General features: G+C 44.9%; 1 protein-coding gene across 1 annotated transcript in view; it reads left to right on the top strand.

Annotated features, from left to right (window-relative positions):
* Nucleotides 1-25,606, top strand: part of LOC119436983 (multiple epidermal growth factor-like domains protein 8) — a 169,403-nt gene that overhangs the window by 30,357 nt on the left and 113,440 nt on the right. The window contains exons 9-13 of the mRNA XM_037704034.2: nt 1,351-1,454; nt 1,999-2,148; nt 6,662-6,816; nt 12,129-12,342; nt 19,942-20,133. Of these exons, the coding sequence (XP_037559962.1) occupies nt 1,351-1,454; nt 1,999-2,148; nt 6,662-6,816; nt 12,129-12,342; nt 19,942-20,133 (815 nt within the window). The remainder of the gene's footprint in view (nt 1-1,350; nt 1,455-1,998; nt 2,149-6,661; nt 6,817-12,128; nt 12,343-19,941; nt 20,134-25,606) is intronic.

The following is a 25,606-nucleotide window of genomic DNA, read 5'->3' as shown; positions in this document are numbered from 1 at the left end:
TAAACTACACTTGAGGGCATTTATTTAGTTCCTGGTAGGTGAATTACAAAAGGAAGTCTGGGTAACATAAACCATTTGACTCATGGGTTGGATAATGCAAGCTCTTACAATGCCACATGGATCTAACATTTTGCAGTAGTAACTGATTATTTTAGGTCACTGCATTACTTCTCTTGAGGTAAGACCGTGTGATGAAGGGAGCAAAAACATCAAGAAACCTTGAGAGCATACTTACACGGGCTTTTACATTCAGATGTACATGCTCCAGCCTGACATGAGTAATGGTAAATCATGGGAGGATATGTACACCCGTGAGCAAACGTATACGAACCACAGGGTCACCAAAAAATGTGAATTTCTTCATAATTCAGATGCACAAACTGAAATTGACTAGTGCACTGCAAAGATTGCAATGCCAAGTTTGGACTCCAGTCCTCACTTTCCTGTTACATTCATAGGCAGAGAAGAAAATCGGCGCTTTGTTGTGGAATGGCCACTCATATATTCAGGATTGAATATTCAGGATTGAATGGTCTGTATACTTAAGCTCACGGGTGTACATGATGTGTAGTGAGGCACATTGTGCTCTGTAAACATGCCTTATTAATCAGCATTGTGAAGGTTGTAGGCAGTTTCTTATGAACATAGGCAGAAGTCCTCTCTTGTGAGAACAGTGCAATTCACACTGAAAAATAAAAAGCCACAGCTGGTGTAATTGAAGGTTTCTTAGGAGCTGTTTGAGATCTACAAAAGGGACTTTTCTCCAAGAATAAATAATAAAAGTTGCTTTGTAACTTCCTTTTACTGTGTGTATTTTACCTTAGTTTATCCTAATTTATGTTTTTGCCTGCCTTATTAAATATGTATACTGAATAGTTTAATACCAAAAGTAGACACAAAGTTTCTTTGTGTTTTTAATCTTGGCTGCAAGCATTTTTTGAAGCTAGCATTCACAAATGACTTGTGCAGTTTAAAGCAAAGCTTAATAATTTAGACTTTTTTTTCACCTTGCTTATTTGTCTGTTGCAGTTAATTGCAAGGTATGTTTTTGTCGTAGAGTTACGGGGTTGTAAACTTGCCATGTCAATTTTTTTTAACTGTGATTTTGGCAACATTTGTGAAATATTTCAGGGCCTAAACCAAAATGCTTTATCCAAAAATTGCTATTTTTTTTTCAGTGCAACAAATTTTGTTAAAGTTTTTCGGTAATGGCCTACTCAGGAGGCGTATCTGTGCTTCATAATAGGCAAATCTGAATCAGGTCCAAGCTAAACTTTCCTGTCAAATATGATAGCTATGCAGTGCCGTGAACTTCGTGTGCTGCTCATGGCAGTTATTCCTTGCTTACAGGATCCATTCTGTGAGTGGATTGTGGAAGGAGCCTTCTGTGTACGTCGGGGCCGCCACAGTTCGGCTGTTAGGCATCCAGATCTGTGCCCAACTCCATGTCACCTGTGAGTTGAGGATGCTTTCTTACTGTGCCTTTTGTGAACATGCCTTCTGAGCTGGGCTAGGAGAAAATGAGGGAACAGTGGACTCTTGGTTTTCACAAATGCTTTTGAGGTATGCATTCCAAGTCTAATGGAAGTGCTTCTGATTAGATCACCCTGCAGTGTGATCATGGCCCGCTACTTTAACCAAAGCTTTAGTTACATGTAAAACGCCCATTAGTGCAACAAACCAGGTGGAGTTGACCCTGTTCTAAAACAGTCAACCTGCAATATCACGGTGTGGTATTTGTCTCTGCAATCCTGATTCAACAGTGCCCAAACAAGGGAAACGTCAGCCTTGAGCCAGTGTTTCTATTAAGGGGACTTGTCTTCATGAGGGCATCATCTTTCATTCAAAGTTTGTGAAAATTAGTGAGCAAGTTCTTATTGGAAACTGAAAGTGTTTATCAAATGTGATAACATGAGCCAGTCTGATTACCCTACTGCTCTAGCACTGGATGCACTCTGAGAAACTTGTCCACAATGGTTGGGCCCTTCATCCTTGCAGGCGAAGAGGATGCATTTCATGTCTAGGGGACCCTGGGCGGTGTGCTTGGTGTCGAGAGACGCAGAGCTGCTTCCTCTTCTCCACATACACTACCTCCTTCATGTACGGTGGCTGTCGTGAGTGGGTTGATGAGGACCACGGAAGTCCCAAGTGAGTGCTGAGGGCTTGACTTCATTTGCTATTTGTGATACCAGCAAATTCATCAGAATCTTGACAAAGAACTTTGGCCATTTTGGATGCACCAAATATGCTCTCCTGCAGGAAACATGCCAGCATTAGTCTAGTACCATTTTCCTGTGCATAATGGGCATGTACACATTTCTTTGTGCTACAGTCAAACTTGTTCATATCAATCTTGCAATAGTGCCCATGAGTGGTTGTTGTTGATTTGACTTGTCTTTATGTGCAGCCATGACATTGAAAATTCGCATGGCATACACCATGGCTGAAGGAAAAGTTGTTACTTTGTTTTTTTATTCTTCTGTGTGAGAAAACCAACCTATGGAACTGTTTGTTGCTACATTGAGTTCAACCCATTGGGTGGGAATACAATTTTCAATCAATCCAACTGTACGTTTTGTTATACCGTATTTTTGCGCACATAACCCACATCGAAATTACAAAAATCAACAGTAATCTCGGGGTGCAGGTTGTATGCTATTTTCGCCTTGAGCTGTGGCTTCACAGCAGCGCTGCATGCTACCGTGAAGCCACTATTCAAGGTAAGGTTCTCCACCATCTAAAGTTTCATTATCTCCTAGGGAAGTCCATTTTCTCCCCACCCTTGCGTGTTCAAGGTCCCTTCTCCCCTCTGTCCATTCCCCTCCTCTATGTGGGGCGCCATTTTGCATTTAGTAGTTAGCAAATAGTGCACGGGGCGCCGGCAAACTAGAACTCAGATCACTATGAGCTGCGCTGAATGACCAAAGGGTTCACAAGAAGCGCGTGATCGCGGACGAATCAGTCACGTGGCACGTGACGTGAATCGGATGACTTCACAGCCAGGATAAAAGTGCAGACGGAGCAGTCCTTGCATGGGCGATGGTGATAAAGCAAACGTGACCGAGGCAAAAATTCCAACAGTGATTTGGCTGTCCATCGTATTGTGAAGCACTTCGCACAGACTGAGGGAGTGCCACAGACGCGGGTGACGTATGATCATGTAATACTGAATCTGCAAGCTAAAATTGCAATTTGCTCCATTGTGTGAATACAGCTTTACAGCACAGCAGAAGCTAAACATTACAGTGTAGACCGCTTATAACGTAAGTCGCCGGAGTCGTGAATATCCGCACTATAAGCGGTACCGCACTATAACCAAAGCAACAATTTTCAAGGCCCGCACATATGCAAAACATGTGCACCGAGCCGCCACGCTTATGCGACAGTCGAGGAATTCGGCTTGAGCGTTTGCATTCAATTTACAGTCGAATATCGTTAATTTGAACCAAATCACGCGGCGGCGCCTCCGACCGACCGGCATTGTTCCAGCACCGCCATAGAGTAAAAGCTTAGGAGAGACCCCTCAATGTCGCGCGCGAAAAAAAAAAAAAATGCGGCGGAAATTTCACCCTCTCTCAAATGGCAAGGTCGCCGATTATGCGTTGCGTCGGAACATGCGTGTACGTGCCGACGTCTCAGCCACGCTACCGTAGCCACGCGTAGACAATGGCAGTGAACCCTTCTTTCTCCTTTATGCTTCCTCTACTTTCTAGTCACATGTTGACCTTGCACGCTGCTGCTACGGCACAGAGGGAAGCAGCCACACTGTCCCAGGCCGGCCAACGAAACTGCCCACGCCGGCAAATGCCCGCTTCCCAATAACGGCAGAAAACGAAACTTTGGGGAGCTGGCGCCGGGCTGACTGGAGCGACGGCGCCTGCACGGCGGCGGGCGCGCACGGTGACAATAGAAAGTGAGGGAGCGCGAGGGGAGCCACCGAAACGGCGGAGTTGCCGAGGCGAAATCTGCTTCCCTGCCGCCCTCCGCCCTCTCATTCCATGGTCTCCACGTGCGCCCTTTGCCGTGCCGTGCCGGCGCCGCCCGCTCCCTGAAGTTTTGTTTACTGCCGTTATCGTGAAGCGCGTGTTGGCCGGCGTTGGCAGTTTCGTGGCCCTCGCTCGCTATGCGCGCCGTGATATTTCACGACTCGCACTCAAGATTCTGGTTTCAGCCTCACTGGCTGTTCATTCGTACCACGTGCCCTTCTCCTCCACTTCGTCTCTCTTTCTTCCTCGAACACTCCTTGGGGCGCCCGTTTGAGGGGAGCGTTCGCCGTCTCCGCTGACTTCCGTACTCCCAGGCAGCCGCACTGTAACCGGTATTTCGTTTCCCGCAACTGCACTATAAGCGATACGTGTATACATGGAGTGCTATGGGAAAATTAACGGGAGTCTGAAAAGACCGCACTATATCCGGTCCTGCACTATAAGCAGTTACGTTATAAGTGGTCTATACTGTATCAGCATCGACGAAAAGGGGGGGACAGAGCCGCTGGCTGAAGATACGACGTGGACAGGTAGTGCATCCACGAATGGAGACTGTTTTTGCAAAGATTTGAGCGTTGTTATATGCAGTTAATTCCTGGGATTTAAGCGTGTTTTTTTTTAAATTTTTGTTGTTTCCTGGCTGTTGTAAATGGGGGTGTGGGTTATACGCAGTGGTCGGCTATATGCGGAAAAATACGGTATGTTCTTGCCACAGCTTCACAATGGTCAGAATTTGTTCTGTATAGAAAATCATTTGATTTAACTGGGTTCCATATAATCGGGTTTGACTATAGTATTGCAAAACATGACTTGTCACATGAACAACTGACTGCTCTATACATCAGGGCTGCTATTTTGTACGCGTTTGAAAAACCTACGTCTGGTTTTGGTCTCATGCGCTTGGCCTAGGCCACGCTGATATCGCGGCCTAGGCCAATGTAGGCCTACGCGTGAGGCGAAACTGAACGTCGGCTTTTCAAACGCGTACAAGATTGCGGCCCAGGTTTCCATACTCTTTCGTAATGGCTTTTTTTTTTTTTTTTTTTTTGTCCGTTGACAAAACAAAATAATGGTTATATGTATATAATGAAAAATGTTGCCAGTGAGTTTAACTTTCATTCAACTTGGTGTAAGTTATTAATATTACAGTGTAGCTCATGTTTTTCACTAGTGTGTTAAAACTGTTGCTGAGTACACAAAATTATCTTATGTGAAAGGGAGTATAGTTGGCTCACATTTATATTAGCCTCTGTTAGCCAGTCATGGTTTCATGACATGCCGATTGCAAATGCCAAATCAGTCCAGGATGCTTAAGTTAAAGCTGGATTCTCATGTTACGTTGAGTCTTAGGACAAGAACATATCAGCTTACCACTGGCTCTTGTTTGGAATATGAAACACAGGTCTACACAGTGAGTCCCAATCAGAATGAATACAGCAAGAAAGCTACACAGCTGTGTCCATTCAGGGGCGCGAGTTCTAAGGTTCACCTTTCCAGTGCAGACCTTTTTGTATGATTCATAAGATATAAGAGGTTTTGCTTTAAAAGTTGAAAGACATAATGAGTTAATGTGGCGATAGAGAGAAATTGTTTGCAGGTCAGGTTTGTTGCCACTTTATTTCTTAATAAGCCTACAAATATCAGTAGATGGCCTGAAAAAGTTTACGGACACCACTGCAATGTAAAAACGCTGGCAGTTGCTATTGAAGTACCGTATATACTCGTGTAATGGCGGCAGGTTTTTTTCTGAGATTTGTAGTGAAAATCAGGGGTGCAGCCATTACACGGAGAAAAAGACACAAAATTTTCTTTTTTATAAATATTTTTGGTGTTACTTGCCTTTATTTTACTACAGTACTCACTTGTACTGGCTCTGGCTGTTCATGGCTATTCCCGTAGCGTGTCACCTGCCAGCTGGAATAAATGGTGATGCCCTACAGACCAGCGACGGCAGCGCCTTGGAGGCAGCCGCTAAACCTTGGAGGCTGTGCTTTTGCTACCAGGAGGCGCCGAAAACTCAGCACGGCTGCCTTGTCTTGCTACAGTAAAAAAAAAAAAAAATCTTCGGAATTTTCGTGCCACACAACAGATAACACTGCCAACGTTCTTAAAAATCAAGGGTGCAACTTATACACGGGTAATTTTTAAATATGTTGTTTGGGGGATTTTTTTTCACAAAGTCCAGGGTGCGGCTTTTACATGTGGTATCTTTCCTCGCAAAAAAAATTCTGGTGATAAGAGGTTAAAGGATGTTACCAGTGATGCTGATGAAAGCATCATTCAAACAAACTTTGCCTGGCCTGCAGCACAGAGGGTGCTTTTCATGTTGTTTTCTACAGCTGGTGTTACGTACCATGAAAGTAGAATAAAGTGTTGAGATGGTTGCATCAAATATAAGCCTGTGTGTTGTTTATCCACTTTGTGTACTTAAGCATCCTGGACTCATTCAGGATTTGCAATCAGCATGTCATGAAACCATGACAACTGGCTAAAAGAGGTTAATATCAATATGAGCCGACTATACTTCCTTTCACATATGCTACTGGATCTACTAGATCTACTGGATCTGGTTGTATGGCATATAGCATCTGTAGACATCATTTCTTAGTTTAATTACATGCATTTTTTTTCTATATTCGCTAATGAGTTCTATCTTCATTGCATTCACTTTACAGAGGAGCAACATTCCCAGGAGCACAGTGTCCCAATTGCTCAGCATTTAAGGACTGTGCTGGTTGCCTGCAGAAGCTGGGCTGCGGTTGGTGTGGCAATGACTACAACCCAAACAATGGGGTCTGTGTGGAGGGAGACTTCTCTGGACCTTACCTGGGTGAGCTGGTGACTTTGTTTTGGAAGTTGAGTTGGTGAATTAAAGCTGGCTGTGTCCCTGAATGCACCTATTGTATTCACTAAAAAAGCAGTATCCAGTCACTTGTGAGGTGTGGTGTCTGTTCATTCATGACAGTTTCAAGTTCAACGTTTTGGTATCCAGAGCATTATTCGGTATTGGCAATTGTACACTGGTAAATAAATAGCACCAAATTTGGTTTGGGCATCACATAACTAGGTGGAGCAGTTCTAAGTTGTGAACCAAAGGTTCAAGAGTTGAAGAGAAGCATATGGGCAAGAAGTATATTCCAAAAAAATTTGTGACCACATTGTGATGCTTCTGGTTTCAACTTTGTGCTTTGCATTGAATAGCATATATTTTTTTTTTAGTGCTCCACTCCTGCATTTGAGTTTAAATATTTAAGAAAAGGTACATGCATTGGCTGTATCTGCCTTTCTTAAGTGCACACCTTGTCATCTGTACCAACTCAGCCTGTGCTGTGTTATATCCACACAGTAACAGTGTGGAATGTCAGACTCCTCTTCAATATGTGGTTTCTGCATCTGATAGTCTCTCAGAGAAGTCAGTCATACATTTCATTTCGCCTGTGATCATAGTTTAAGAGTATGGTGTCTTAGTTCATTTGAGCAGTACAGTCGAATCCCCCTACAACGAATGCTGCTACAACGAAATTTCCGCCACAACGAAGATTTTCCGATTCCCCGTCAGCTGCCCATAGAAAGTAATACAAAAAAGTCTCTCCATAACGAAGGCGTTTTATTCGGTATTTCCGTTTCAACGAACTTTTCGAGAACAAAACCGGGACTGAATTGAAATTAGAACTGCCGAGTAGTCAAATTAGAAGGCCCTTCCAAAGCTGTGATGATGTATGTCCGCTTGAACAAGGTTTTCACGAACAAAATCAAATTCAGAGTACCGATTTATGCCACTGCAATTCATAGCCATGCGTGGTCATCACGCGCCTGCGCGAAACTGCACGGGATCACCACAATCGCTGCTGTTTTCTGTGGTGTGTGTCCGGTCGAAATGGCTACGTCAACGAAGAAGCATAAATTTCTCTCTCTCGAGGAGAAGGCACATATGATCGCCGAGGCAGAAAGCGGAAGGAAAAAATTTTGCAGTTTCGCCCGAAATGCGAAGCATCGATTGCGATAGCAGATTATAGTAGACAGCTATACGAACTAAGGATCGTAGTTTTATCGGCTGTATAAACTTGTAAACGTTCGCTTACTAACTAAATTACCTAGCACGGTGTCACGCGCCCACAGGTAAACATAAACACATCTCGCTCGATGACCACGGAAACTCGGTGTCAACACGCTGGAGTGAGAGGAGATGCGGCAATAGCAGCGAGCAAATTGACCTCGTGCCGTCTCTCGCTTCAATGTGAACTAAACGTCGAAAGCACAGTGCACAAGACTCTACCGGCACTAGTTGCACTTTGCCCACATCGCAGATCACTTTGAAGATGAGGACCGCATGGATGCGCACATTGTGCACGATGCAGATTGCTTTCAAGATACGATGGCCGCGCCGCAGCCGCTGTTGTCAACATGACGCCGTCTTGTCGTCTGGGGAAAATGACAACCCGCTAGACACTCTGACTCCGGCAACTGCTTTGAAAGTAATGGATCTTTTTGACCTCATCTTAAAAGTTATCAGAGCCCACGACAATGACATCGCAATGGCTCTTTTAAAGGGCAACTCCGGCGATTTTTCGATGTCAACGTATGTCGATGAAATTCGCTGGGTCTGTTCCTCTGAATACCTCCGTCATGTCCTAAAAAAAGCAGGCTTGAGAGTTGCACAGATTTTTTACAAATGAATTTAGTTTATTGCCTCGAGCACCCTACCTTACCCCCTCCTCAGTTATAGGCCACATTGTGTATGACGTCAGGAATGGTCCACGCAGAGCATGCAGACGACAGCGACGAGAGCGTGCAGGAGTCGACGATCGTTAGCTAGCGCTTGGCGTGAGATGTTGCTGTCGCGAGAAGTTGCATTCCCTGTGGACGGGCAAGTGATGCGGGATGGCAAGCGGTGTTGCGTTGTTGGCTGCACGAACTTCAGCCCTCGCCATCCGCAAACACAGTTTGAGCCGATGCCGATCGCGTTCAACCGAGGTTAAGCCTATCACAGTGGCCAAGTTCGTGCGTCTGCTGCTGGCGGACCAGACCCACTGATATGAAGGTAATTAAGCTATTAGGATGAGGAAAGCTGCTTCTGTAGTTCAGTTTTGACTATACGGATTTGAAATAAACCATTCCTCATTTCGTACAGTGCACACGCAAAAAGCGACAACACGACGCGCAATCAACATCCGTATACGTTGCCGTTCTCGAATGCGGCCAGTCGCACTCGCCGGCGCTTCCCTAAATGAAATGTGACTACGCAAATTCATGGGTGTATTATTACCTATTGTTATGCTGACATTATTTACCTTACGAGGTGCACTGTTTGCCTCGTATCCCAAATGGGCAGCAAGCGGAGGCCCCTTCGATACAGCATGCGTAAACAACCGTGTCGTTCAGCTGCCAACGATGTCATACTTCATGACATCGGCGTTTCCGCGAGAAAACTATACATTCTCTAAATGAACGATCATACGCGCAATGTCCCAATCTATATCTACTTTACGGAACACTAATTGTGTGCATGAAGAGAATACGAAGAATAAATAAGCAGGCTGCACAACGCTTCCCTACTATACGGTCTCCCGCTCGCTGTTTCGAAGGTGCGTGGTATCAGCGCGACCCAGAGTGATGTAACGGTGCTTACATGCACAAAATCGACGTGTTTTGATATGTTCTGACATTAACTGATGTCACCTATGAGCGGCTATCTCAAGCGAACGACGTACGAGTGGTCGCTGTACCTGCCGATGTAAACAAATGCACAGGTCGGTGCTTTGGACTGTCAGCGGCGTTCTTGTGGGATACAAATGCGGAAAGTCGTGCTCCACATCTTACAGTGAGCATGCGAAGCGGTTCCCTGAGAGGGGTAAAACACCTAAAATAGCAAGCAGCACGTATATCAGTGGTTAGGGCTACCCCGTGGTCTTCATGTCGCAGCGCGATATGTTGGGCATGGGTGCTGGCTCTAGTGGTGGAGGACGGCGATTCGTGGCTATTGAATTCTTCTGAATCATAACTGCCACTGTTTGACAGATCCGAATAGGTGGTGCAGCTTACATGCAATGTCACCCGAAGGTCCGGCGCGGTCACGAATAAGCTGAGCGTCTGCTCTTCGCCGGTTTCGTTCACCCCGCGGGCGAGACCGGCATGCATTGCGCGCCTTCCCCGCCGGGGATACATTCGTGACGTCACAGGCAGAGGTTCGCTCGGCTGCTTGCTCAGGTTTCGGTTTCGTTTTTGCGCTTTTTTGCTTATTTAAAATTATTTTCGAAGTTGCGGAACAATTCTGCTATCAGGTGCGTCACAGGAGGGTCTCGGGAACCTAAATATTTTATTAGCTCGACATGGTCAAAAAATCGCCGGAGTTGCCCTTTAACGGACTGTGAGGCTCGCGTAACGCCTTTGCTTGCCGTGAAGCGTAAGAAATCCAGGCTGATCGACTTCTGGAAATAAAACTTCCGGTAACCGACTTTGTCGGTTACCGGAAGGTAGCCGACTTTGTTATAAATATGCAATGAAATTGTGATAATTCAAACCGCTTCATTGCGACGGCGCATGTGCCGCAAAATGAATGTTTCAATCGCGATCGGCTGGGCACGCGCGTTGAGTTAGGCGTCGGCCGCAACGTATGAGAAATGCTGTAACAGCAGCGCGAAATGCATTCTCTCGTGAAGATGACACTTTATTGACCGCCTTCGGTACGTATCAACCTTTTCCCCCACGCCATCGCAAAGATTTCCTGGACGATGGTTTCGGTTTCGTTCACAGCTTTGCCGTTTGGCATACATATATACATACTAATTTCGCGTCAACGAAGTTCCTCCACAACGAAATTTTTTGCATGTCCCGGGAATTTCGTTGCAGCGAGACTCAACTGTATTCAATTTCATAGCATCTTCGTAGCACGGCAGCTTCATAGCGTGGCACTGTCTTTCTGAAAACATTGGTTTTCATGTCATTCTGATGCATCCGCACATAACTCTTTGCACATAAACGGCAGCATTGAACCTTAAGATGATGGCCATTTGTTAGATTTCAGCATTGACAGTGAAGTGTGCTGAATAAACCAGAAACATAATGTGAGCGTTGGTTGGTGAGGGTAGCATTCAGCTCCTGACAGGTTTATTGCCATTACACAATTTTCTTGAGACCCTATGTGTGTTCTACCCACTGCAGTAGCTTAGTGGCTAAGGCATTGTGCTGCTAAGCTTGAGGTCACAGTTTCAATCCTGGCCGCTGTGGCCACATTTCGATGGGAGCAAAATGCAAAAAATGCTCATTTGCTTATTAGATTTAGGTGCTCATTAAATAATCCCAGGTGGTCAAAATTAATCCGAAGTTCCCCACTACTGGGTGCCTTATAATCAGATTGTGGTTTTGGCACATAAAACACCAGAATTAAACCTTTTGTTTAACCCTATGCACGTTCATATTTCTACTATCAGAGCATTATCATCTCTAGAGGATGAATATGTATGTGCTCCCAACATTGTGGTTCATTGAGTGCTTGCAAAGAAGGCAGTTAGAAGTTGATCTTGGCATCATCTTCTTGAGTTTAATTAGTGGCAAATTCTTTGACTGGATCTGAAGCACACCTTTTATTTTAAACTTCGGAACCACCTTGGACTGTACTTTAAAAAATGTGACAAAAGACTGCAACATGTAAAAATTTTACTTGTGATTCGAAGAACTTGCCTATGCCCAGCCCAGCACTTGCTGTGTAGTGTTCAGCTGTTGCTGTAGCCATTGCATGTACGTTACATGAAGCAATTATTTTAGCTTCATTGAATAGCACCGTACAGATCAGAGGTTATCACCTAACCTGATTTTTGTTGTACGCGAGACGTGACGCTGGGAAGTTTCGCTGCTACAAACGCCGCCGGCTTTTTTCGCTTAGCTTGTTGTCCCTTAATTCTTCCACTCTGGCTGTGGTCTCAGTGCCTTTATTCCTTGTTTTGTGCAGTGTGGCTGGTTGTTGACTTTGGAAGTTTTGCGTCGTTTTGTTTAGAAATGAACTTTGCAGTGAGGCCTGTCTGCATGTAGCTGTTACGCCCCACTTGGGATGGCTTCAGTGTTGCTTCTTTATATTATATAGACAGCTGTGGTGTGTTTGCCCCCTGTAAAATGGGTGCTGAAATTTTTTTTACATTGGCGCAGGCACTTGCTCAGAGCGTGTACGCAAGCAGTTTCCTTCGCTGGGGGGCCCCCGGGAAGCATCATGGTCTTACGCCCAGTGCCCTAATGTGAACGAGTGCAAGCTCAAGCTGGCACGCTGCCACCCAGATGCTACCTGTTACGACACTGCCCATAGCTATCGATGCCAATGCAACCGGGGCTTCAAAGGCGATGGCACCATGACATGTGTTAAGACGTAAGTTTCTTTTTTTCTTTCATCCTTGCTGCTATCTGCAGAGTCTGCAAATCTATATCCGCCATATCTCTTCTGTTCTTTTTATTGTGATAGCAATTATACAGATGCTCCAGGCATGTTTGGGTCGCTGTGGCCACTTCCATCATGCTGTCTCGGGTGTGACAGTGCTTGCATGGCCATGCAGGCTGTTGCGGGCACCTAAAGTGTTAAAAGAACTGGCATTCTGCGTACACCAGACCACGATGGTTGAATAAGAGATGGGGCTAAACGAGGACTGTGCACGTGTCTCCACAGCTTTCGAGCTTCTCTTGAAGTTGCCAGGTGGTGATGCGGTCTTTTGGGCTTTGAGAAGCACTTTGCAGGCTTTTGCTGCACTCTAAAAGCACGGTGTTACAATTTTTCTTGTAATAGGAGATTATTTACGTTCTTTATAGCATGTAGCTTTTAGCTGGCCTTGCACACAAAAATATGTGTATTCTAGGCCGTATAAAGCTTAGAAATTGTTAACACTGTATTTTTTCACGTATAACCCACAACAAAAATTCTAAACATTTAACAGTGAAGTCGGAGTGCGGGTTATATCCAAATTTCGCCTTGAGGTGCGGCTTCACGGCAGCACGCACCAAGCTGCCAGTGAAGCCAGACCTCAAGGCAAGGTACTTCGCCATTTAACGTTTCATTATCCCCAGGGGAACCCCACCCTCTCTCTCCATCCCTATGTATTGAACCTTCTCCTCTCCTTTATGGTCCCTCATTTTCCTCCTCTTTACGGGTCGCTATTTTGCGTTTAGTAGTTAGCAAAGCATAGGCGGCAATAGCGATAGTACACCGGCACCGGCAAACTAGAACTCAGATCATGATGAGCTGCGCTCAGTGGCCGTCTTTTACAGTGCAGCAGAAGCTGAAGGTTATCAGCATCGCCAAAGAGGGGGGGAAAAAGCCGCTGGGTGAAGATGCGATGTGGAACGTGGACGAGTCGTGCATCCACGAATGAAGACTGTTTATGCAAAGATATGAGCGTTGTTGTATGCAGTTATGTCCGCAAGCTATACTTTCTTTATTTTTTTTTTAGGCAGTTGTAATTGGAGATGTGGGTTATACACAGTGGCGGGTTATGTGCGAAAAAGACGGTAGGCACAGGTGGGTGGCACGGCTGACACATGTTGCCGATCGTAAGCGATGCGTGTCTGTATTTCTGGCAGCCAGAAATTTTCTACACGTAAGAGTGCAGTATGAAGATATTATAGTTAGCTTATGCATCATTGTGCACAGTATTGTAGTTATGGACAAAGTTGCTTAAGAGCTGCAAGCAAATTGTTTGGCTGCACGGCCACCAGCACTTCGTTTTGTTATTGTTGAGCCAGGGCCAGATGCATTCGGATGCTACCTTTCCATATGCACTCTACGAACATGCCCTTTACACTCTTTCAAGCGTAATCACCAAAGCACCAACGAAATACCAGCAACAGCAGGTGACATGAGTGTCTAGAACGCAGTCTTAACAGAGTGGCACCTTCAGACTCTCAGCTGACCACTCTCAGCAAGTACGATAAAGCGCTCTTCTCCACTGTTCTTCACCAACTGTTCCAATATTGCTATTTGTTAAGAAAAGAAATAGCAAGAAACGTGCTGAAAGCGAAGCCGTGCGTTGCAGTCGTAGCCGCGGCACGTTTATTGGAGGTTTAAGCTAACTTTGTTACATATTTTACCTTGTCCATTGAGTGATTAATCTTTGCAGTCACATGCTTGGGAATAGACCATTCCCCGTGACTTGACATTTTTCTTTGAAAAATAATTGATATGCGCGATTAACATGTGCAGCAGCGATAAGGTAGAACTCTTATTGCAGGTTGCCCATGTAAACAACTGCGATAAACATTAAGGTCATCGAATGGAACGACCCAAAATTTTTTATAGAACCCTGCTGTTATTTCTTGCAACTTGGGAGTGCTCTGCTTTTGTGATAACCAGTTGATCGTGGATAGAAGTCTCTATACTGAGTTACAATCAATTGACTACAGTGGAATCTTGTTGATACGATCTTCACGGGAACCGGAAAATAAAACGTATCATCCAAAAATCGTATTATGTGAAAGTAATCGTATGTAAGGAAAAAAATCGTATATATATATATATATATATATATATATATATATATAAAAAAGACATCCCCGAAAAACGTATTATGCAGAATCGTATCAACGAAATTACACTGTATTTACTTTATCTATGATCCTTGCGTGGGCACAAAAGAATGCAAAAGCCACTTATATTACAACAGCAAGACAGAGCAAGCGACATGTCTGCAGTTATGCTGCATGCAGAAATCTGTGCTAGCGGTCTGTTATAAGCAACAAAAACTATTCCGCATCGTTTAACGCTTCTTGGACACGTTTAACGCTTCTATGACACTACAATGTGAAACGCTTTCCCAAATGGCCTAGACATAAAACGTAAGTTGAATTACCTTATTTGCACAAATATGACACAATGTTCTTACTTTTTAAAGTTTCCTGCCTCATAACGTGCTTTGTGTTATATTTGGCGTTTTGACATGAGTATAATGCATTTTTTTTCTTAATTTTTTCTGTCACTTCAAACTGCAGTGAGCTAAACCACTAGGATCCACTGCGATCGCTACCACGTGTGGAGCTGCGTTCAAAACTCGCAATTGAACACCACCTTGATTGTGGTGTATGATTATGGACGAGACTCGCCCATGGGTGTGGCATGGCAGCTAGAGGGCATTTAGAGCTATCACGGAGGGCTAATGGCAGATTTAGAATAAAAGCAGTGGAATAGTGTTACGTTATCCCGGCCGTGGTTGCGTTATTTATGTGCGAATACGATATTGTCACGTAGTAGTGGCGCTGAAGTAAACAGTCGTAAAACTGTGTATGACGAGACTGATTCTTTATTGGGCGAACCTGTGCCCACAAAAGCAAGGTACACTCGAAGCACAACGAAAGCGGCGAACACAGTCGGCGGTCGTCGAAATCTGATCAGCGGCGAAGTGCGTCGGCTTTTATACCTGAGTCATCGAAGGTTCCAGATTAATCCCTGATGCCCGCGTGTCTTCCAGAAAGTTCTAGACAATTCGCGTCGGTCATACAATCAGATAACATAAGCGTTGGTGAAAACAGGCAACGGAAAGAAGCATCGATAATGTTCTAGAAACTTCCGATACAGGCGCGTCCTGTGCGGAGCGATAACGTTTAACATTTGTTAGCCGGTGGAAAGCGGCCACCGGTGAAAGATAAACATGTGTACGTGTCAATATTGAAACTACAGTTAAACCTGCTTATAACGAACCTCCATATAACGAATTCCTGGATATAACGAAGTTTTTCTATTACCCGCCGTTACTCTATAGAAGCACATGTATTTGAGACCTCTACATAACGAAGTGGCAGCGGGAGACCCCCTCGAAATAGCAAATTTTGCCCGCCGACAACCTAGAGACTTCGTCCCAAATTTTGTCATTTTTGCGCGAGCAGCAACCGGAAGCACCTTCTCCGCCGCGACAGAATGCGAAGCGGCGGTGGCGCGCTTGGCGCGCTCGAATTGACGGCGACTGCAAGGCGAGATCGAGCGCACGTGTGCATGCGTGCGAGCGTGTGCAAGGCGGGCCTGCATCCCTCAACCCGGCGATCTTGCCCCCGCGGGCGCGACCTTTCCCCCTCCCTTCATTCAAACCTGATCCCACTGCTTGCTGCAGCTGGCCTAGCCCGCCAAGCCGGCACTCTCCTTTTCCAGTTGATGTTGCCGAAAAAAAAAACATTTTTTTTTTAAAGCGCCGGCAGCACCACTCTTTGGTTACTGTGCAAATCTATGCGCTTCACTTCACTAAACTGACACTAGGTGACACTATACGATGCTACGACGCCATCGTGTCACTCGCTCTTCATTTCCGACGCCTCGCGCTTGTGCGAAACGACACGCGTCCACGCATTATGTACCTGGTGTGATATTCCAAAGATGAGTGCTTCGACGAAGAAACGCAAGATATTGACTCTTGAGGACAAAATGGCCATCTTGGGCGCCGTTTCTGGAGGCCAAAAAAAAAAAGAAAGAAAGACGTAGCTGCCAAATTTGGCATCCCAGCTAGCTCTTCGTCCACAATTTTAAACGCGAAAGATGCAATTCGCAGCGCTGCGGAGCGTGGCACGGATGGCAAGAAGTTGAAGTCATCAACATTCGCCGACGTCGACAAAGCTGTGTTCACATGGTTTATGGACATGCGAGCACGAAACGTACCCATCAGCGGCGCTGTTTTGCAGCAAAACGCAAGGTATGCTTGTATCCTGGGCAGCGATGATTTAAAAGGCAGTAATGGGTGACTCGAAGGTTTTAAACGCAGGTGCATGATTGTCGGCAAAGTGATCAGCTTTTTTTTTAAATTTTTGTGCCATATAACGAAATCCTCTTTATAACGAAGTTTTTAGGGAATTTGTCAATTTCGTTATATCCAGGTTTAACTGTACATAATACAGCTCAGACAACTTATTACTAGGGGTGTGCAAATACGAAATAGTAGATTTCAAATCTAATATCAAATAGAATCTAGAAAAAGATGCTGAATACCAAGTCGAATATTGAATATCAGAAAATTTAACACAAAGTTTTATGCTTACAAATTTTGTCAAAGAAACGTAGTGCTGCACATGCTCAGGAGTCCACTCACATTACGTAACAAGAATGTTGCTAGTTATCAGTAACTTAGGTGCCTAGGAATCGAAATGTATAGTATGGCCTAGTCTTTTTAAAGGGAACACCAAGTTAGCATGCCAGCATTGATAACAATGCAGTTCAAATACGAAGGTCTGGAAAATACTTTTTATCGATAGAATATTTGTTGAATAGAATCAAATGCTTTTTTTACTCTGAAGCAGAAGAAATAGTGAAGTTATGTTTTCCTGAATACCAATGACGTGTTCAGGGCCATACTTTGCTTAAGGGCAATCTTCTATTAATTGCTTAGAGAGTTTTGCTTTCCAGTTTCCTTCCAGACAACAGAAGGGTTTTTCATCTTTATGGCAGGTGCTTTCTGTGGCTTATCGTCAGCTCGTTAAGGCCGATAGATGTTGCCGCCGCCTGCTCTGCAGCGGTCGCTGCTAACGTGGAAGGGCACCTTTAAAATGTGTTCGCCCTCTTAATTTCTTGATTAGTACCATAGCTTTCACAGTGCTGAGAGGAACTACTGAAACATATTATAGAGGAGTGTGGCAGCCTGGCTTTCGTCAACTTCGGCCTCAGGATATCTGGAGTCACCATAGTCTAGTCAGTCTTGCGCCGTTACAGCCTGCGTTCCGGTGTATTCATGTGCAAGTAATGCGCAATCATATTAGAACTCCCACAAAACCATGTTTGTGTTTTATTGAGCACCTATCCATATATATTCATGCTTATCCCGTGAGAGGTAAATGCGCATGTAACAGTTTAGGTGTGGGATCATTCTCGCCAGTAGGGCCATTAGACCAAACGAGTTGTCTTTGCATGGTCCCTCGACTTCGGGAGACACCTTAGTTCTTTTAAAAAACTTCTCACATGGGAACTGTTAATAGTTCATACCCATTTAATTAATTCAATCTGTTTATTTTATTTATGCGTGATTGTTTTGCTTACAGTGTTGTGAGTACACGTTTTAAAATGTAGATATGAAAGCTTCAAATGGGTTGCGCTTTGCTTGCAAGGAACACCGCAGCAGTGCTCAAGTCATGTTTGAGTCTAAGGTTGTCTGTTTCAAAGTCATCTGAACTCCTATGTGGAAAGGATGTTACCGCTTTTGTCAAATACATATTTTTTCTCACCTAGTGAGTACTAGGATCAGAGGGTTCATACAGTGATTGAATTGAAGCATAAAGTTTTAGCTAATGGGAATTCCTTTGATGTAAACCTACAATGCAAACCACAATGAGTTATTGTATCGCAAATGCGTTAAACATGCCTGGAGCATGCTAGCAAAGGCCTCATTGCAAATTTGCTGCATGGCAGTGCCTACACAAAGAAATTGCTGAACACCTTCCGATTACTAGTAGCACCCTGTTTACAATAAAAATGGCACTTGTCATTTTACTATCGAAAGAACTGACAGGTGTATGCCCGTGTTGTAACTCATATTGAGTGCAATAGTACCTAAATCTAAGTTCATGAGCTTTTTTTTTTTCTGCCGCCATCAGAATGTGGCCACAGCAGCTTGCCATAACCACTGAGACACAGTGGTAGAAAAGTTGGTTTTGTATGCAAATAAACATTACACTGCTTACTGATGGGCTAGTCAATCATTGTTAATTTTCATGGAATAAAATATAAAAAATGTTGGGTGCAAACTTGGCACACATAAGGAAGGACAGGACAGCTGCCTGCTCATGACTCACAAAATGAAGTTAGTCACAGGAGCACAGCAGCAGAGTGGACAATGTATCGACTCATCAGACTTTCCCCAATGCTTGTACTACAACGATCTGCTGTGGGAGAACCAGTGGCACTCCTTTGAAACATGTGGTATCTGCTGTTGCGTGGTACTGATCATCCTGTCCCATTACTAATTGTGTGCAGTGCGTCACCTACTAAGCACGCACTGTCCTTCTATGGTAGGTCTTCTGTATGTTTTCGGTTGAGTGTCTGTCTTTTCGTGCCCATGTTGCTCCTCGTTGTGCACTGATGCACAATTGCAGTGCACAGCTTACTTGAGCAAATGTGGTGACTTCGAGCTGCGAACAAATATCTTAGTTTTGAAGCATCTGTTATCACTTTGTCATACTGGGGCTGTGGAGACAAAAACATAAAAATCTGCATTACGGGCTTTTCTATTCACATATAGATGTGTGTAAAAATGTCATGAATAATTTCTTATGTTCTCAGAAATTTTGATAAAGTACTATGTATGGCTCCCAAGAGGTTAAGTGAATCTCGGTTATCTGTGTTTGTGTTTGTGGGTTCTCACACGTGCTCTTGGGACAAAGGAACGACAACACAGTAGTGCAAATAATCCGAAGGGCATTATTGCACCTTTCATACACTAATGTACGCTAGCCGAATTACTACGCATAGAACATTCACATGGGCGCGCGACAAATCAAGGAAGTCCGACTCACCTCGACTGGATAGCGAGCGAATATGTTCGCCCTATGCTAGACACCAACGCCTAATCATTCACGTGTACGGCCACGCGAACGGTGGCGCATTCGAATGATCCGAGTTCGTCCATACCGATGCCCTGCTCCTAGCCTCGCGAGACAGTCTCACGAAGCATGGATCGGCGCACGCACGGTACGTCCGCATCATTCACCAACCTCACTTCCAAGAGAAAAGCGCCTTCTTCCTTTTGCGCCCAAGTCACCCCACCGTTAGGTGGCATCAGCAGCGCGACACTTGCGCCATCTCTCGCAATAACCTGCCGCCGTAACGCCACGCGGCGACGCCGGATTACAGGAGACGAGAGCCATGTGGGGAAAACACCATCAGGGGACGCGTGAGAGTCGCACATCCCTACATGTTTCTATTATTGCTAACCTTAATAAGTGCATCCTTTGATCATCTCCAAGTGATCTCTCTAATCTCTTAACTTGTCTCTCTACTCATCTTTCAACTCTCCAGGTGTGCTGAGCATTGTGCTCATGGTCATTGTTCGGAGGCGCCTGATTTTCGGTGTATCTGCCACTTGGGCTGGACAGGACCAAGATGTGATGTTGACTGTGGCTGCCACAACCACAGCAGCTGTGAGCGTGGAGTGGGGCTTTGTGATAGTTGCCACAACCTCACTGAGGGAGACCATTGCCACCTCTGCAGGTGCGACGGCCTTGTGGGGCCATTTGACACCCTCGATCATTAACCCTTCCTTTTTTTCTGAGTGCCCTATTTTAGGTACAAGTACATTTTTATTGTTTTCTGTTCTTTTGTCTTTTTTATTGTGTGCGTTCATGTGTGTGTGCGTTTGTATGTGTGTTTTATGCCCTTGCTCTCACACAGACGCTTAGCAAAGGTTGCCACCTTTCCTTGATCATGGGGATCATGACTGCAGCTGATTAGATATTCTGTTTGACTCTGTTTCAAGGTTCTGATTACTCGAGTGAATTTTATACGGGGGTCACACAGTGCACTTTTGATAGCAAGTTGAGCTTGATCTGGATTGAATCTCTTGATCGCAGTTGACTCCTTTGGGCAAGCTGTGGAAGGAAGGCAATTGCAGTTGAGGAATTTCATCTTGATTGGGCTCAATTGCAATCAAAAGTACCCATGTGACACCGGTATTAGACGGTGAGCAACACGAGAACAAGGTGAGAGCTGGAGCCAACGTTTCGACAAATGGACTTGTCTTGTTTCGACAAGTCCACTTGTCGAAATGTTGGCTTCCAGCTCTCACCTTGTTCTCGTGTTGCTTATCATCTTGAATTTCCATCTCCCGCATTCCCCATGTTTACACCGGTATTAGGTTATTCAGACCAACAGGGGTGGTCCAAGTGCGCCATTTACGCCATTTTGCTACAGTTCGACTTGCCTGCTCCTAGCTGCGCCCACTCAAGTGCCATTTGCGCCAACTGCGCAAAAGTGCAGTATTTTCGCGTTTTCAAGGCAGTGCAATGTTTTCAGTAGGGTTTGACAGCGACCAATTTTCCGGACGCCCGATAATTCGGATGCCTTTGCGACACTGCCACGGTACCCCTAGAGTCAATATATAAGAACGTCGGAAGTTTCAGATGCAAAAACCCTTCGCCGTTTGATTTTCCAGACGTTTTTCCATGACCGCAAGTCCGAAACGGCATTGATCGAAGCCACCACCGCCACCTCTAACAAGCGCTCTCGCACACAGGTCCGCTGGCAGCCGTAGCCACCACCGTGGCAACGCAACAGGCCTAGCTACTTCGACGTTCGCTACCAAGCTTCTCGCTGTTCGGTGCGGTGTTTTCATTAAAACAATTCCCTGCCGTTATCAATGGTGCTGATGCAGCCTTTGTAGTCCCCACCAATGGCTTCGAAGCTTGGAAAGCACGACGTGTTGCATAATACTGTGTTGCGGTGAAGCATACAAAGAGTGGGGAGAGGAAATTGTCACGGAACACAGTAGAGAGCTTTAGAACTGGGGCCCCAAGACGTTGGGGCCCCAAGCCGTGTTGCATTGGTTGCTCTTGGGTTCGGTGGAGCATTAGAGCTTTAGAATTGGGACAAGAGCAGCGTTGGGTTGCGCGCTCTGGACGCCTCAGTGGTGAGAATAGAAGGCGCTTGAAAGCGAAAAAACAAGAAGAATATACAAGTGAAACCTAAAGGAATGCATTTTTAATTTAAAAAAGCCTTGGAAATGTTTATAATAGAAAAAAATGACCATTTTATCATTTGTACGACTTGTTTCTGCACTTTTTAACTCTTTCCCTACCATGCGGAAAATAGGTGTTTTTTGTATGTTACGGCAGATTTTTTTTTTTCTGAAGGAACTACTGCACTTAATATTTAATGTAATACATAAAGAAAAAGCAAAATGAATGCACTTTTCATGCATAAAGTTTTATTAACGAGATGTATGTCATAAAAAAAGATATAAATTGTTGAAATCAAGATTGTCTGATAAAATTGAACAAAGTTTGTAAAGACGCGCTTGTATCTACTAAGAAAAAAGTGTTACGAAAATGATGAGATATACAAAATGTATTGCCGTCTATTAGGCACTATCTCCGAAAAAATCAAAATTTTTCATTGAACAGGTATTCCGCTACAAAAACTTAACTGCAAGCACTACAGTTGGGCGTGCCGGGCTGCGGCCGCCTATGTTCCGGGCTGGTTTGCGTCGTCGTCACTTTCAGACTTAAAGTTCGACGAAAAGTCAGCGTCCTCTGACTTGCTGCTATTCGATGTATTGATAAGATCAGCCGCAGAGGCAGCGGGATCGCAATATCTGCGATCTCCCGAAGCACGCCTGCCGTTTCTGGAGCCGGACATTTTTGCGTTCTGCTTTGACGATCGCGAAATTTCGGAGAGCGTTTAAAAATCACTGCCTGGTGGGAAAAAAGCGAACTGCTTAGAAAACAAAAATATAGTTTCTCCTCTTTCACGTCTGATGGCACAGTGTGTCCATGAGCGGCGCGGAAGGTCTCGAAAGCGGCGTTTCAAACAATCGATAGCGGGTGGCCATTTTTTTGTTCACCTTTGACGATCGCGAAACTTCTAAGCGCGTTTAAAAATCACTGCCTCGCAGGAAAAAATCGAACTGCTTAGAAAACTAAAATATAGTTCTCCTCCTTCACGTCCGATAGCGCAGTATGTCCGTGAGCGGCGCGGAAGGTCTTGAAAGCGTCGTTTCAAACCATCGATAGAGGCTAACGGTGCCCAATGGGTGTGGTACGGAAAGAGTTAAGCTAGAATGGGGCAGGGGGGAGGGGGTCAAGGAACGCTGACCCGAGCGCAGCTAGCGTCTTCTTGCGTTGCCTTGAGTCTCTTGCCTCTAAAAATGCCAAAAATCACCCGGAACACGGCAAGTTTGCTCTGCAACCAACTTGAGCTAGCGATAGGAGATTTGGATTGCTGCAGCTCGTATGTCTCTCTTAGCTATCACGCGACTGCTCATCAGCTGCGCGAGCCACCCAAGGAGGCTTGGGAACCCACGCTACTTCTCGAGCTTAGGGTCTTTGGGTTGTCTCGAACGCAATGACCCAAGGGCTGCCTTGCATTCTGCACATGCTCAGTTGTGGCCCGCTATCTTCTTGGAGCCTCAGGGTGATTGAGGCCCCATTTCTAAAACTCTCTAGTATGTATTCCTTAACTATACACGTGTGCACCCGCCGTCTCCTGTCACAGTACGAGGACCATACGCCTAATAAGTGTACTGGCTTCAGAGCTATTTTGGAAGTGCCCGTGGCGATTTGAGCTCTTGGGGGGGCAGTAAAAGGCATGCATTCGTTTTTTTTTTACATTTTCTCGCACCCTAGGGAGTCCGAAAGATCGGACGTTGACTGTATTCAACTATACGAATCGATTTGTGAACATTCAAATAATTATTTCGTGACTCGTTTATCTATTACTCTATTTTTCACTTATTTGGTGAAATATTCGGTGGAGGTCGATGCATTGCACGCAGCCTTACCAAGGGCGCTCAGTTGGTTTCGGAACAAAAGAAAGTTTAATTCTGGAGTTGTTACGGGGCAAAACCACCATCTGATTATGAAGCATGCCTGTCTTGGTACAAGGGTCGTCCGGGTCATCAGCTCCAATCGAAACAATTCCTATACCCGACGCCAACAAAGGGAACGGCGACGAAAAGAGCGCCTATGTGCAAAAATACAGGAGCAATTAGCCACTGGAGGGTATGCAGATTGTATCGCATATGCGTGTTAATGCATGCAGATTCACGCGTTTGCAAATGCAGTTAGGAAATTTCTGTTAATCTGTGAACTTCTATGTGCGATCACAGTAGTTGCCGGCTTCTACGGTTGTCAAAAACACGTATGCTTGATATCGGAACTGGTCGCCTGTTAGCCACTCATACAAACATATTAATGGCAAGCTTTCTGCAACGACTTGTGGAAGGCTTGCTGATCATATCGGCCAACTGCCAATTTTCGCCATGGCACAGTTCCTTGGCCTTAAGGCCTAATCAGTAGTGCTTCGAAAGGTCGGTCGGGTATTGGTGACAAAAGTTACGGTTTTACACCGAATCGCCTCATATCTGTTCGCAGAGGCCACACGACACATGGGAAGCCGACAAACCAACTCACAACGAAAGCGAGTGTATGGGATGGTACGAACATTGTTCTCCACCACCATCACCATCTTCGCGACACATCGTATGGAGGCATCTCATCTTGGTGCCGTTCATAAGTGCATAGTCTCTTGGCGGGCTTCTAGCATTGTTATTGGGTGTAATACACATTTCGTCTAGTGCGATAATTTGTCATTTGGAATGCACATAAGACATTTGCCATCACTTTCTGTCTTGTGCATGATGGTGCCAATTGTTCTAGCACATTTGTAATTTTATGTGTGTCTTGCGCCCAGGTGCAAATCTTTGTTCTCGTTAGCCTACAAAATTTTTAATTCTTTAGAAAATTAAGTTCCTTGCCTACCCAAATAAAAATGTTTGCAACATACCATGCATGGTATAGCGTCCGTGGGAAGGAAAACCTAATTGGTCACTGTTGGCTTTGTGTCTTGCTTCACTGTTGGGCAGCACTTATTGATTATACAGTAATAACAAGCTTTGGCAAATGGCTACAGATTACTGCTATACTACTCCAAGTGTTCAAAAAAGACCAATGTTTCTGCTCCACAACTGCTCCAAAATGCTGGTGGGGCTGCTCCTGAACTGCTCCAGAACTACATTTTTCCTGCTCCAAAAATTTCTCCAAATCCTAAATTGGCTGAACCACCACTGGAACACCACTGGACCAAGCAAAAAGAAAGGAAGTACTACTGCAGTCAAAGCCCATATTTTAAAATTCACAATTGTTAAAGATTGAAAGCATTTTGCCATTTCAAGGTTCCTTAATATCGCCAGTAAGCGCCTGCTCACAATTTGAATTTCTCTTTTTTTTTACGGTTTTTACCTCCCTAAGTTTCATCACCTGCCTATGGCAAGTAATACATCAAGTCATACTAGTACGGGAAATTTCTAAAAGGAGATGAAAGAAACATTTTAAAGGTTTTTCAGCTTTCGCATGTCAAAGAACCCTGGATTGTCAAAATTGATCTGGAGCCCTTCATTACTTCAGCATTCCTCATAGCCAGTTGTGTAACCTCAAAGGTATAAACCTCAAGAATGGTTACTAATACAGTATAGATCACTTATAACGTAACCGTTTATAGTGCAGAACTGGCTACAACGCGGCCTTTTCCGACTCCCGTTTACCCTTCCGTAGAACTCCATGTATACGCATACCGCTTATAGTGCAGCCGCGTGAGACGAAATACCGATTATAATGCGGCTTTCGCGGGAAAATCTCGCCGAAAAGGGCGGCAGCGAGCACGCTTCTCAACAAGGTGCATGCTGCCGGCTGGCGTTTGCATTATTAAATACAATCAAACTCTCATTAATTCGGATTTATTTGGCCGCACATCGGTTAATCCGGACTACTTTCGGAGCTCGGTGAGCGAGGAGCGCCGCAAATGTGCGACGCAAAAGAGCAAGAACGGCGCTAGCGTCCAACCGAAACGAAGCAGCGGAGTCCGCATCGCCACAGCCATCAGTTGAAATCGTACGTGAATGACAGCAACGCCGGAACGCTTCGAGCCTATTTGTGTCTTTAAAGCCTGTATTCTAGCGTTTACCGCCGCGTAC

The sequence above is a fragment of the Dermacentor silvarum genome, chromosome 1 (genome assembly GCF_013339745.2).
Source record: "Dermacentor silvarum isolate Dsil-2018 chromosome 1, BIME_Dsil_1.4, whole genome shotgun sequence".
Lineage (NCBI taxonomy): Eukaryota > Metazoa > Arthropoda > Arachnida > Ixodida > Ixodidae > Dermacentor > Dermacentor silvarum.
This window is presented reverse-complemented; position numbering and strand designations above follow the sequence as displayed.